This window comes from Rhea americana, unplaced genomic scaffold (genome assembly GCF_003343005.1).
Source record: "Rhea americana isolate MKP2758 unplaced genomic scaffold, rheAme1 scaffold_12, whole genome shotgun sequence".
Taxonomy (NCBI): Eukaryota; Metazoa; Chordata; class Aves; order Rheiformes; family Rheidae; genus Rhea; species Rhea americana.
In genome coordinates, this window is record NW_028185261.1 from 7,470,209 (window position 1) to 7,483,823 (window position 13,615).

Consider the following 13,615-nt stretch of genomic DNA (forward strand, 5'->3'; position numbering starts at 1 on the left):
CAGGAGCGCGGCGGGCCGCGGTCCGAGCGTCGTTGTAACGCCGGAGCGAAAACTTCCCGAGCGATAACGCACTCATTAATAGTGTAATAATGCAGTGGGAAGCGATCACAAGCATTCCTGTTAGGTTAACTGCAGTTCAGCGTTGTTTGCAGTACAGTACATTACTGGGTCAGGGTGTTTATCATTTCCTTCTTTTACTAGATACTTATATTTTTCCCATAATTTTGTCGTGTGAAAYCAGCTCTTAAGTATTGTTTGATCTCCTTTGAACAGGTTTTGTTTGMCTTGCCCTAACCGGACAGTAGGGATGGGTATCCAATGGCCTGCACCAGAGTAAGAATCATTCTACTATTTCTGTGGGTTTTATTTTTTTTTCCTCAGTGCTTTGATGGATTGCTTGGAGCTTCCTGTTAGAGATGTGAAAATAGCATAATGAATTACAGCGTTTCTGGGCTGCGCTGCAAGGCAGAGGCGTGGTGACGAACCCCCATCTTGTGCTGAGAAATGAATGGCTTGTTCTGTTCYGGCCGGGGGCTGCTGGCCTCCGCTCACAGCTGCGGCGCTCTCCCCGAATCAGCGGGCTGCTGACTTCCTTTGCCCTAATGCTGCTCGCAGGTGCCCTTAGCAGCACCAAATGGTAGCTCACGCGTCTCTTCAGGTTTGTAGCTTTGCTTACGTTCTGCTTTGCTTTAGAACCATGTTACGAGATTTGTTTTGTTTTATAACCATTTTGTGGCTATAAATACATATATATTCTTRATTGCGAGCCTGTGGTAGTTTAAAGCAGCACCTCCAGATGGTGAGTTGTGTGCTGCTGCAATTTATGGTAGTTCTGGGTTGGTTTTGTCTTTTATGCTTTCATGTTGCTGTCTTGATGCCAGATGTTTCTTTTACTGCTCGATTCAGTTTGCACAGGCATGGCTTAAACMCTACTGTTATATATGTACCACTGGACACATACAGCCCTTGTCCAAAGATGTGGCAGACTGTGTGATAAGTGAATCATTTAATGCCGTGGACTAGGATCCGTTCTCGACAGTGTAAACAGTAAGCTCTTTTGTCAGGGAAAATCCTGTAGAATCAGCAGTGACAGAAGTAATTGTGGATAATGACCTGTGGATAAAGAATCGTGGAAAATTCTTTAAAAGCTGTGTTCAGGGAAGAACAAACCATCTCTGTTTACCTAAAGGGTTTTTTCTTAGTCTCATTTAAACTACTGATCCGGATACTGATCCCCATAAAACATGTTCTTTTAAAATATTGGAGAAGGCTCATATTGAATTTCCTCTTTTTTTAACCTGTTTCTCTCATTCATGATTTTCTGAGAGTTTTACTCTGGTCTGGTCCAGATCCCATGGTGTGGCATGAACTTAGCTGTAGTGTGTCAATTTTTGTAAACTCTTATGCAACTCAGAAAGGATAAATTTATTGTTTTTGTCACTTGGCACTTGTATATTGACTAGCATTATGTCACAGGTAACTTGTGACACCCTTCTCACTTACTGGCGTTCCTGAAATTTTAGTACATCCACATCTGCAATTCAAATGGGATAGAACAAATCAGACTTAAAGATATAATAGAAAACACAGCTTTTAACTTTAACCTAGGCATTTTTTTGCAACTTCATTTTAAAATTTAAAGTTTACTAAGGTAAACTTAGTTTACTTTACAAAAGTTTACTAATTGAAAGCACAGCATTCCTGCAGGATGTTCTGTAGAAAGAATTCTTGGTTTATTAAGATCATACCATAAATATCTCCTAATGGAAGTCTTCATTCTTGGTTGCTGCATATACTGATGCTTGCTTTCTTTTCTTTCCTTTTTTCTTTTTTCCTGTTCAAAATAGCTCTATCATAGAGACAAAATTTCAGTCTCCTTGCACGATACCCATAGGATATTTCTGTCTTTTTTCTTTTTTTTTTCTCGAACACTTCATGTGCTTTGTTCTGATGTCTGCACCCTCATCTGGTCTGTCTGACCTTGTTTCATTTTAGCTTGCATACTTACTCTGCACTAGGGCTTGTCGTGAATCCTGCATTTTTATTGATTAGTTCAGCTGCTTTTGCTGTGTTAGAGAATTTTCCTAGGGTTGCATTAATTTGACATGGTTTTTCATCTCTCTTTTTCCAAAGGTAAAAAAGTAAGATACACAAAATGGCAGCAGAGTTGATCAGAAACATGGAACGGCTTCTGTATGAGTTGTGATTAAATTATGTAGGTTCAAGAAGAACATATGGATGTGCTTATTTATTTTAATACAGTGTGTAATAAAACTATGGAGTTTGAGAATTTATGCCATTTAAAAATTCATGTCACACAAGATCACAAGATGATTGGATAAATTATGATTGATTGTCATGGATGGCTTTTCCTTTCATAGGAAAAACCACAGTATATAGTTCTTTATTTCTCTGAGCACGATTTTTTTGGTGAAACGGGAAGAGCAAAGTGTTACTATGTGCTACATCATGCCACTTTAGTGTTAGCTATTGTCAGAGGTGAGATGCTAGTTGAGATGGATCCATAGTCTGTACAAGGATGGCTATTTTTAATGTTGTTTCTCCACACTAAACTGGAATCAGTCACAGAATATCTTGTAATAGATTGCTCAGCTCTGTTGGTTCCCTCTGCTTTAAGAAACCAAGCAGCGTTACACTGCTTTACAATAGCCCACAAACATTTCTTGTGATCAACTCAGCAGCAGCAGTATTTCAGACGTTCTTGGCAGAAGTATTTGATTTTTCTTGTCCCTAAGTAAGCAGCTGCAAAGATATCCAAAAACCTTAAAAAAAAAGATTTTTGAACCCCTTAAAAGCTATAACAGAACACACCATATACACCCTTTACCATCAATATACGGTGCTAACTATGTATTTCCTCTTTCTCTTCTCAGCCTGTGTTGGTGGGGAGGCGGGATGCTCTCCAGATCTCGGGTGTGTCGAGTCCTGCCATGTCCTGAGGAAGTGCCCCCACACAAAGGGAGCTGCTGTAGAGCTACAGCCACCCTGAGGACTAGCAAAGGAGGGCTTGCTGGAAAGCCCCCGAGGATGTTGCTTGGGAAAGAAGGATGCGGGCAGGAGWGCACTGAGCCATCAGTCCTCTCTTGCAGGCCATGCCTAGCAAAACGGTAAGGTTTATGAAGTTATAAAAGAYATATTATGAATCCAGAGCTTTGGAAGACAGACATGCTCATGTCCAAGGATTGGGATGGAACTGAAGTAACTGCTTACAAAGCCATAGGAGGGAAATATGCTGCTTGGATTCTTGTTTCCACACATAGGTGGACTTGTCTGGAAAACCAGCAGAAGCATGTCCATGCTGCTGAGCTGCCTCAAAGTACTGCTTTCTCTCTCTCATTTAATTGCAATTTGTTTGCATGGGTTTTGCAAACTGACTGCTAACACTTTCTTGTACCTGCCCCTGCCCCAAACCTGCTGCATGTAAGCAGGTTTCTGGTCCTCTGTATAGTCTGATTTTTGGTTGGGATGCTGTGCTGCAGCGGCAGCAAGGATTGTGGCTCAATGTGCTGCAAATGGATTTGAGCTTTACTGCCGTCATCAAAAAATCTTTTCCATTCCACTTATGTTCTATGTTTCCTGCTGTTTGCTTCAGTGCACCCTRTTCCTTCTCTTCCGCCACACAGGCTCCTCTTGAAATTGCGCTATCGTGGGCTCTTATAGCAGAAGCTTTTCTCGTAAGATCTGGCGCCTGCGTCAGTTAAACATATACGCCATTTCTACTAGTGGTCTGTTAGTGTGCCTTAAGCTGTACACACAGTGGTAACTGAGACTGTGTGTAGTGTGGTAGGGAAAGAAACACTTTATACTTTTTAGGTAACTTGTTTGTGGTGTTGAACAGAAGYGAGGCCCTGCGCTAGATTTTTCTAGTGATGCAGTGCTGTCAAGGTCTGTTTTGCCAGCCACTGTCCTGTGTTTCATGGGCAGGCACTTACCTGCTCCACCAGTCTCTATTTTGTATTTCTGCAGATTAATGTTTAYGTGTCGGTTATAATCATGTTACTAATTAAAGCATTACTAGACGGTTACTTCCACACCTTTGACGTGCTCTGGGAGGCCTAGCAGCAGCTGCTGGTTATCCTCCTGGGAAAGCACTCAGCTGTGATAAACACTGGCCTCCTTGTCTGTCACTGCCTTTGCTAGCATGTATTCTCTTAATTRTCTTTGGCACTTGTTGCATCTTTCAGCAGCGTGAAACATCCTGTAATGATGTTTCTTGAAGATTTAAGAAGAAAATCCACTAGTCCTTGTATYTGCTGCATGTTTGTTTGTTTTTTTGAGTTGACTCTGTATTGTGTCACTTTATGACCGTCAGTATCAACTACCAGGTGCAGAAAGGTGGGTGAGGAACCGCTGTTCTTCTGCCTCCCCCACTTACCAACCCACCCCATGGCAAGGGAGCTTTAGCAGGCCGCCCGCGCTGAGGCCGCAGTGCGGAAGCCCATCTCGAAGCGCCTTCGCGCCTGGGCAGCGCCGGAGCAGGGCGAGAAGGGAGAGGGCCGCTCCGCCCTGCCGGGAGCTCAGGCGTGGAGCTGCGCTGCCGGCAGCGGTGCCGCCAGGCCGGGACCTGGCTCCGCCGCCTGGCTGCCAGACTGCCGCCAAGGCGGGAAACCGCGGCAGGCGGGAGCCAGGTGCGCGTGGGAGATAGCGCAGTATCGGGCACGGGTGAGGGCCTGTAGCGTTAGGGCTCTAGTTAGAGTGAGATAGTTTGTTGGGTTTTTTTGTTTTTTTTCCTAAAGCRAGTATTTTAATAGTTTGACTTAAAGCTTGCAGCTTGCTTGTCTAATGGACTAACAAGCTCAGCTGAAAGTAATTTGTGAAATTAATAAGAAATTGCCATTACCAAAACTAGTGTTTTAATTTAAAAAAGATTTATTTCACACTTCTATACAAATATCCACAGGTAATTTCTAATCATGGAATGAAGTAGCATTGCTAGCTCGTATAAAAATTGTTTGAGACAAAAGTATAYCAGTGATAAATGTTCAAAATGAAAGTATACCAGTGATACGACTTATTTTCAAAAGCTTTCAGTTTAACACTGTTGAGACATTCGTGTTCCTACAGCAGTGCCACAATTGAGGGGGCAGGGTGGGGAAGACATTGCTTCTAAAGCAAAGGCTACAGTGGTCTGTCAAGCTTCTTAGCACCTCATTAGCCTGGCCTCTTACACAGAGGAGCRTTTCRGCAAGTACACTAGAATTTTAAAAGGTCAAAACTTGCGTAACAGCTTTATGTGTGTGTAAATTTTCATAAAATCAGGGTCACAACATACCAAGATTATTCAGTAGGAAGAACGTCTATTACACGAATGCACCTTCCATAATMGATATGTTCAAAGTTAGTAATACAAGTAAGACACCTGACAAATGCTCTCTTACCAGGTTTCTACCCCAGGAGGGAAAAAGTACAGAGGTTTTTGCGTAGTTCAAATTACAAGCAATTAGCAAGCATACATTGAGTAGAATTTTTGTTTTACATGGAATAAACAATCGTGAGCTGAATTTTCATTCTTAAATAGTACCAACACTTTAGAACATGGGTAAGAAAAAGTAAACTCTTTAAATATTTATGTATTTAAATCACTTATGTTACAATAATTAGATTACTGATAAGCACAACCTTGTGGCTCTATTCTTATCAACATTCAGGTATTCAAGACAATTCAGTAGTCTCAAGGAGGATCAGCTCAGATCCCTTAAYTAAGGTAAGTCAGGCCTTTACAGCCTCCTTCAAGTGCTATATAACAGACGCAGTAGTCAACACTTTTCTCCAACTGGAAAATCCTCATGAAGCTGTAAAGCTGTTCCCAGAGAACCTGTCACTTCTCTTGCAGCAAGTATAAAACGGTACTTAAAACCATACTTCTGCTTGGTTTCCAAATCGTTAAATACTCTGAAGTAATATACAAATCATGTTACAAGACCTGGTAATTCCTATTACACAGAATAAGTATCGGGAAAAAAAGCCCCCACGTACATCACTGGAATACGTATTTACATTTTCAGAAAGCAGTGGCACCTGTAGTGATTTATTAAAATGCTGTGAAAGCTTCAGGTCTTATAATCCAAAGTTCATAAGCACAGTGGGTTTGAAGGTTCAGTTAAGTCTTTGGCCTAATGTTTAGTCAAAGACAATGATTTATAACAAAAATAAATACAAAAATGACTAAAATATATATACAAAAAGTACATCTAATATTCAAGCCTCTCTTTTAAAAAAAACCTGTGTATATTTGGTGTGAGCAAGATTCACACAATCTGATCTTAAAAATTGAGCAACATGACCTATTGCACATGTAATTTAAGATGATGCTTTTTGTTAAGCCCTAACTACTGTAGCAGGCAAAGCTTATGACTAAAGTAGGTTTGCAGCTCTTCAGATTTCACTTGAACAAAGTGTGTGTCAAGGCTACTGTGTGCATTGCGGGAAGAGTGGAGACCTTAACCGTGCATTCCCTGCACACCCGGAATGCTAGAGCATAGGAAAAAGTCTGCCATGTGACGGATGTGCACATTGCAGAAAAGACCCAAATCAATACAGTATCTTCTACAGCTCGAGTTAAGATCTGAAGTGARAAAGAGGCAGTCTGGAAATTAAATAATGCAAATGAAGTCTGTTGAAGCAATTTTAACTGTGCAAACAAAAGCCTCAATATAAGTAGTAATATCTACAATCAAACAGTGAATGTCCATAGTGTACACAGGTCCAACTCCATCAGTATTCCATTAATGAAAATAACTAGCTGAACTTTGTGGAGGGAAAAAAACCTTTTCCTTAAGAGTAACTTTCATTCTCATTCCATTTTGTGATCCACTGTTTTGTCTCTAGATCTTTGCATTTCCCATCTTTGATCTGTCGCTCTTCTTTTCGAATTCTTACAGCATGATATCGGGGGACACTGTCATCGTACCTAGAACGCTGGAAGAACCCACACTGGGGCAGAATAGAAAAAGAACGGTTTAGGTTTGAGATGCTGCCAAAGGACTACAATTACAGAAGCAGTACATTCTTCCTTTGTGCACATATACAGGTAAGAAAACTGAAAAAAAAAAAAAGCCAAGAACAGAGTGTGCTTAGCTATAAAATACATGATAGTGTCTAAATTAGTTCCAGCAGCAAGCAGTTGCAGACAAATAGCATAGTCCAACATTTCAGTAGTCTGAGATCTTAAACAAATTCCTTCTAGTAACTTTCTTAATGTGTTTCACAAGTCTCTGAAAGTCTTTTTATGAAAGATAGTTGCTTATCTAGTGAGAGAATTTAATGAATTTAATGCAGCACAGAGCAGAAAAAGCTAACACTTCAGGAAAGTGTGCCTCTCCTGAATTAAAGGTAGGTATGTAGTCCAGTATCCTCCTGTAGGGGGACATGATTTCTCTTTTAAGATATACAGAAAGATTTCCAGTACCTTCAAGAACAGTTACACTAGGGCCATGCTTTCCAAAGCACTATTGCATCTATAGTCATCTCAGCTTAACTACACGTGCGGGGTTAGAATATTAATCTTGCTTAGTTTGCTGTACAGTTAGAAATAGGCAGTCCTTGAAAGTTTTGTAATGTACCATAATGATACAAATCTCCCTAGGTGAAGTCTAATTCAGCTTATGTCGGCTTTGAATTAAAAAAAAATGCAAGGCACAAATAAAAATTGATTTTACTTATTTAAGAACGGACTGAAGTTATTTTTCAAAATAAAATGGACTTCTAATGCAACCAGTCATCTTTGCAGCATTGTGGCCAAAGTAGACTCTCAACTTCACAGGTCAAGATTAAGTGCAGGACGGACATCTATCCTGAGACASTGCTAGCATATAAAATGAAACTGTCAGTGTTTGTTCATATATTTGTGATGGTGATTTTGGGACTAAGGGTTACTTTTACACAAGTCTATTAAAACTTACATAGAACAGACTTTTTTTTTTGAAGAAAAAAGTATAGGCCAAATCTTTAGCTATCTCCAGCATTTCATTATGCACTATATTGAGATTTTAGTTACAAACTCTYCCCCACCCTCTCATTCCAAGCATCACTAATTAATAGACATGCACTTAACATCTTAAATTTTGTGTAAAGGTTGCTAGAAGCATAAATCATCATGCACCTAGAAGCTTCAGCAGAAAAAGGTATGTGCCCAGAAGAATGTACCTTAGAACTGAAAGAAATGTTTCCATAGCAATTAAATTTTTWTTAAGAAAACTGCTTTCATTATGAGTAAAGTACATTACTTTTTAGCATGCACTAAAGGTTAATAAAGCAAGATTATCTTCTGTGTAGTCTTAAGTTTAAATCTTAACTCTGCACAGTGTTGATTACCATCTCTAAAGCTTAAAAATAACTTGTACTGTTAAAAAAAAGTTTTAAAATAAACAAAAAGGACCAAGGTAAAGATCTGTGTGTGTTCACGTGCACCAAAACCTGAAATCTGTCAATAGAATGAGTAAGTAAGTACTGATAGTTTGAAATCCAGCAGTTAATATATGCAGCAAAAGCTCATAGTTAGCCACCACAACCATAGCATGTGCCACAGCTAAAAATTAAAAAATACTGATCGATTACCAATTATAGAAGTAGATCAATACTATGCATCAGAAGTAAGCCTCTCTTTATCAGATGGCTGAGCATGGATCTCAGCCTTGTGATATGTGGCATCATAATGATCTTTCTTATTTCTCTTGAAGAAACCACACTACAAGGAAGCAAGGTATTTTAGTCATTTTTTTTGACTGGAAAAAAATCAAACCTGTTAAAACTAACTTAAATGAATTTTGTGAAGTGTCCTCCTGTCATCCCTTTCATAAGTTCCTTGCCAAAAAAAACATACAAGAAAGCTCACAACTGTTTCTAAATAAAGAAATTGTTGAACTAACTTAATCTGTAAAATCATATAATAGCCTGAGATTAGGTACTTACCTTAGTGGGGTTTTTTGATAAATCTGTATAATTTTGTTTTTGTTTTTTACATTAAAGTATGTTCATAGCAACTAAAGCTGTGAAGARCAGTAAAAAATCTGTACAGAAATCAGCTAGGGACTAGTACACAGGGTAGATGAATTACAAGATACTTAAGCTTATTGCTTTTACTTGTGCTGTTAAAGTGGCAATATATAAATAAGTTAAATCTCTTGAGACAAATGCTTGATTAAACTCGATCATGCAATTGACTCTGAATCTTCGTTCTTCATAGGATAGCTCAGTGTTTGTCATCAAAACATTCTACATCATGTGTAAATATCTACGTGCAATAAGACAGTTATAACCTAATAGCCAAAGTGTTGTTTTGTACAATTCATCAGGGAGATCTGCAGCAGGAGCTGGGCATTTTTTGGAAAGCAGAGAGGCTGGGCTTATCCTGTTAGGAGGTGATCTGCAGCAAGCAGTAGCTCCTCAGTTAAGCCAGCTTCTCCAGAAGACTAAGTGACAATCAGATGGTGCATTCCTCTTCTTTCTTAACAACCTTCTGCTATCCCCTAGCAACAAATACTAACTGCCAATGTRGATTAGGAGGCCAAAGAAAGAGAACTAACCTCTTACACTTGGAATCAGTTATAGAAAATGCCAAAATGCGTAAGAAAAATAGTCACTTGATTTTTTATTTGCAAACTGTTAATCTTTCATTTTAAATATTTTTTATTCCTGAATAATAACTTAAAAACTATTAGAGTTTTTAAGATGACAAGCCAATACTAAAGGAATTAGCCAATACACTTGACTATGCATTATTTCTGTACCTTTTGTGRTATATTACCTTCATCTACTGTCAGTTTAATGGTGTTTTGTATGTGATGATAAATTAACTGCAAAGTTAGACATCTGTAGATAGTTCACAACAGCCTTACATTGCAGAAGCCACAGAAACCCCAAGCAACTGTATCCATATCAAAGTAACTACAGTCTCTGAAAACTTGTCTAAGTTTTGCCTAGAACTCAAAACATTTCCTTTTGAAGATCTGGAAACAGAAAAATTTCACGATACAAAAGGGTAACAGATGTTCCTATGCAACCATTTTCATCACAAGTGTTGCAAAACCAAAAAAAAGATAAGGTACAGTTTGCGCTAGCTGCTTTTTGTTTCATGTCCCAACTACAAAATACTTGATCACTTGCTTAATTMGTTTCTTATCTTGTTACTTGTAAACAAAGAAATGTGAAATGACCAGATGAATAAAAACTTACCTTCCATAGTAAGAATACCAACAGTGCAAGCATCAGTATTCCAGCAAGAATTGCCACTAAGATGATCCACCAAGGCACCCCTGTATAAAGTGCTACCATTTTTGCAGGAAAGACAGTAACACGCACCTAAAGTAAAGAAAATGTGTGAAGATAATGGTAAGACCATTTCAAAAGCATATATCTAATCCAAAACTGCAACTTACAGATGCTATTCTTACACCTGGCTTTCTAAGCATAGAGCACCTGCTCCAGAYAAATTCATCATTTCAGTATGATAGTTAATTCTTCCAACCTGATTAAAGGTGTGAAGAATCAATAATTAAAAATTCAGTTAAAAATCTAACCAGTATCTCCTTTTTGTTTCTAAGTGTTTTATTTTCCCCAGTCTTTTCAGATAAGCTGGAAACATGATCACCCTAATCACAAATAGTTCATGTTAAATGTTGAGCTTACCTGAGCAACTTCATTTGTGAGTTTAACATTCTTAGCTGCAGCAGGAACGCTGATCGAAGCCCTAACGAGAATGTCTAGATAGTTCATTTTGGAGTATTCCTGTTTCAAAATAAAATACAGACATCAGACACAGAACAGGAAAGAACTATGATTTCTCAGAAATGGCAAGCAAGCAAACTTACTTCTAAGAAAGTACTGTTCCACAGTCTGGAACGCAGCACAATAGATGCCTTGCTGTCCAAACCATTCAAGGGACATTTTATATCCACACAACGTGCATTCACATTGCAGTCCTGCAATTACAAATTTCCGCATGTTAAAAAAAAAAAAGCCACATCCTTAAAACTCGACTTAACCTTGGATTTTTTTTTTTTAAACACATTGACATGCATCTTCTTTATGTACAAGAAACAAATCTGCTTGGACTGAAAGCAATGGGAAGATACGACGATGATGAAGCTGATGCTTTAGGTAACTATACAGAAATTCTTTCCTATTCCTCTCTTATCAGAGGATAATATAAATGGACCAAACCCTAAACACACCAGTATTTGAAATTAAGATGGAAACAAAGCAAAGAAAGATATCTTCTTTCATTCTGCCAAACTCRGGAAAGCACTATTAGGAGTAAAGGGAGAGATACCTGACAGAACTGTAGTTGGTGTGATATGCTTACCAAAGTCTTGTATTTTCTTTCTGAGAATAAAGAAAATGTTTTGCTGTCTATAATCTGCTTCTCTGCAACCTCACGTTTCCTCCTTGAGTTATGGGATTCCTTTAAAAAAAAAAAAAAGTTGATTGAATATTTTTAGTGGTATAGCACAAGTATATCATAAGTATGTCATAATTCCAGCCCCCCTCATAGAAGCAGAAAAACAGAAGAGTTCAATTAATCTGCCTGCTTGCTCCAAAATCGGCACACGAGTGACATCATTGTATATCCCTACTTATTTACCTTTATTGCTAGTAGCAGAGTCAGGATAATCATGGCAATTTGAGATTAAAGAATAGATCAACTAACTATTCTCTTGTCTTTTAACAGGTGGAGGGTTTTTTTGGTTCTATAAAGCTTTTAATGTTATTTCCATTTTTGTTCTAAATACAGATCACTAATGCTACTATGTTAAAGAAGAAAAAGTGGCAGAGGTAGCAAGGTCAGTAGATGCATATTTTGAACTATATGCACACACACACACACACACACACACTAATTACAATTGCCAAAAAAATTATTAAACCAGTGCAGTGTTCAACAAACTGACAGGACAGTGGGTTTGTGTGTACACAGTTTTCATTGCTTATAAAAATTTTAAGTTTTCCTAGATCATATCAAGATTATACATAAAACACTGAAATAAAACTTGTTAACTCCTTTTCCACAATAAAAGCTTTTAGTTACATCAATTGTGTGCATTATGTCTGWTGAAGTTAACTGGACTGTAAGTATGAAATTGAGTGCCCAGGGTTTAGAATAAAAAATCTTGCTAAGTAGGCACAACAAAGAGCTATGAAAGTCTTACTTAAGAAACTTTTTCTCATATTTGGTGTAAATATATACATTTAAGTGCAAGCTCTTGTTTCCATCAAAAAAGTCTATGGAATTCCCCAAGGACTGGGAGATGTTTACTATTGCTCATCCTTTTTTTTTTAATTTACAAGCAGAAACAGATTTCAATAGTGTTGGAATGCATTAAAGCAAGCAGCAGTTTCATCCTGTGCAGCATGCAACAACAGCGTACACCCGCCCACGGCAGGTGAAACCAAGGTAAGATAGTACCTATCCTATAGCGTATGTCATAAGCCATTATGCAGTCTCCTAATAAGCTTAAACCTTGATACACTGTTTATGTATTGTGCCTGTGAGCTGCTTAAGACAAAAAATTCATTCTGGAGAGAAGCACTTTGGCCCTACTATTGCAAGCTGTGGTGCTTTAATGTTGTACTAATTCATCAACAGGAGAGACTGGATAACATACCGTAACATGCAAATAATTGATTTCACTCTGGGGTTGACAGGAGACTTTTTCCAAGCCTTTGGAATCTATTTTCATCAAATAAAGCAGCCATTTGCCGTTACTAATTTCTTTTGGCCACTGGATGTCCAGGGAAGCTGTGCCAAATGTTTTAAGTGGCCTGCCCAAGTTAGTTACCTGTTGAAACAAACATTCTTTTCAACTGTGAAATCTGGTTTAAGGGGATTTTCTTTCCAAGCAAAATGGTTCTCGACTTTGGCAAGTTTTAAGCATTTGGCTAATAGGAAATTTAAAAGCCACTGAAAGACAGACTATATACAGCATAAAGACAAACCATATACTAAAGCTAGCACATTTGGATAGCAACGAAGATACAGCGCTTGTAAAGACTAAACATGTAAAGTCTAAAATTCCGTAACAAATATGATAAGACATTGATTTTTAGAAATCTACCTTCATAGGAAACAACAACAGCAACGCTTCAGAGTTAACAAATCATTCAGTTACATAACTGATAAGAATTTCAACTTTAAGAGAAACTCTGACACAGAAAGTATACTTTCTGAAGTATTCCAGTAGTTTGGGAATTGTTTCCCAGTGTGGTTTTGCTTTCTCAGCATTGCTGTTTATGAGAGCAAGTTCAAAAACAGRTATTCTAATTGCTCCTACAATACTACAGTAAATAAATGAGGTACAGAAGCAAGTAAAGGATTTGAYAGAGATGGATTTTACGAGAATAATCCTGACAAACTACTATACACAACTGGTGCTTGTATTAATGATGTGAGAAAAGAAATCTCTTACTGCTAAACATAGTTTTCACAGAACCAGAATCCTCCCTTGGCCTTCTGCCTAATTAATAAATCAAGGACTGTGGAGAAGGCTAAGTGGGTGAACTGGACACAGATGTTCAAAATAGCTCCTGTATAGCATTCTCTTGTGCATGTTGAATCCTGCATGTGTACGTGTCCATACTTGCCATCTGTGTGCAAGTG

At 38.3% G+C, this 13,615-nt stretch overlaps 1 protein-coding gene and 1 long non-coding RNA gene across 4 annotated transcripts in view; one reads left to right on the plus strand and one right to left on the minus strand.

Annotated features, from left to right (window-relative positions):
- Positions 1 to 4,867: 4,867 nt before the first annotated feature.
- Positions 4,868 to 13,615, minus strand: part of ITGA6 (integrin subunit alpha 6) — a 48,196-nt gene continuing 39,448 nt past the window's right edge. For 2 of the 3 annotated variants that reach the window (XM_085322957.1, XM_085322951.1), the window contains 6 exons: positions 12,624 to 12,797; positions 11,324 to 11,422; positions 10,830 to 10,940; positions 10,648 to 10,746; positions 10,195 to 10,320; positions 4,868 to 6,954 (listed from right to left, as the gene is read on the minus strand). In XM_085322957.1, the coding sequence (XP_085179083.1) occupies positions 6,796 to 6,954; positions 10,195 to 10,320; positions 10,648 to 10,746; positions 10,830 to 10,940; positions 11,324 to 11,422; positions 12,624 to 12,797 (768 nt within the window). In that variant the 3' untranslated portion in view covers positions 4,868 to 6,795. Of the gene's footprint in view, positions 6,955 to 8,577; positions 8,708 to 10,194; positions 10,321 to 10,647; positions 10,747 to 10,829; positions 10,941 to 11,323; positions 11,423 to 12,623; positions 12,798 to 13,615 lie in introns of all 3 variants that reach the window. The other variant, XM_085322943.1, reaches the window with a different exon arrangement.
- Positions 6,949 to 12,333, plus strand: LOC146600594 (uncharacterized). Its single transcript, XR_014898003.1, has 3 exons — positions 6,949 to 7,051; positions 11,753 to 11,801; positions 12,310 to 12,333. It is a non-coding gene; the product is annotated as an uncharacterized LOC146600594 (long non-coding RNA).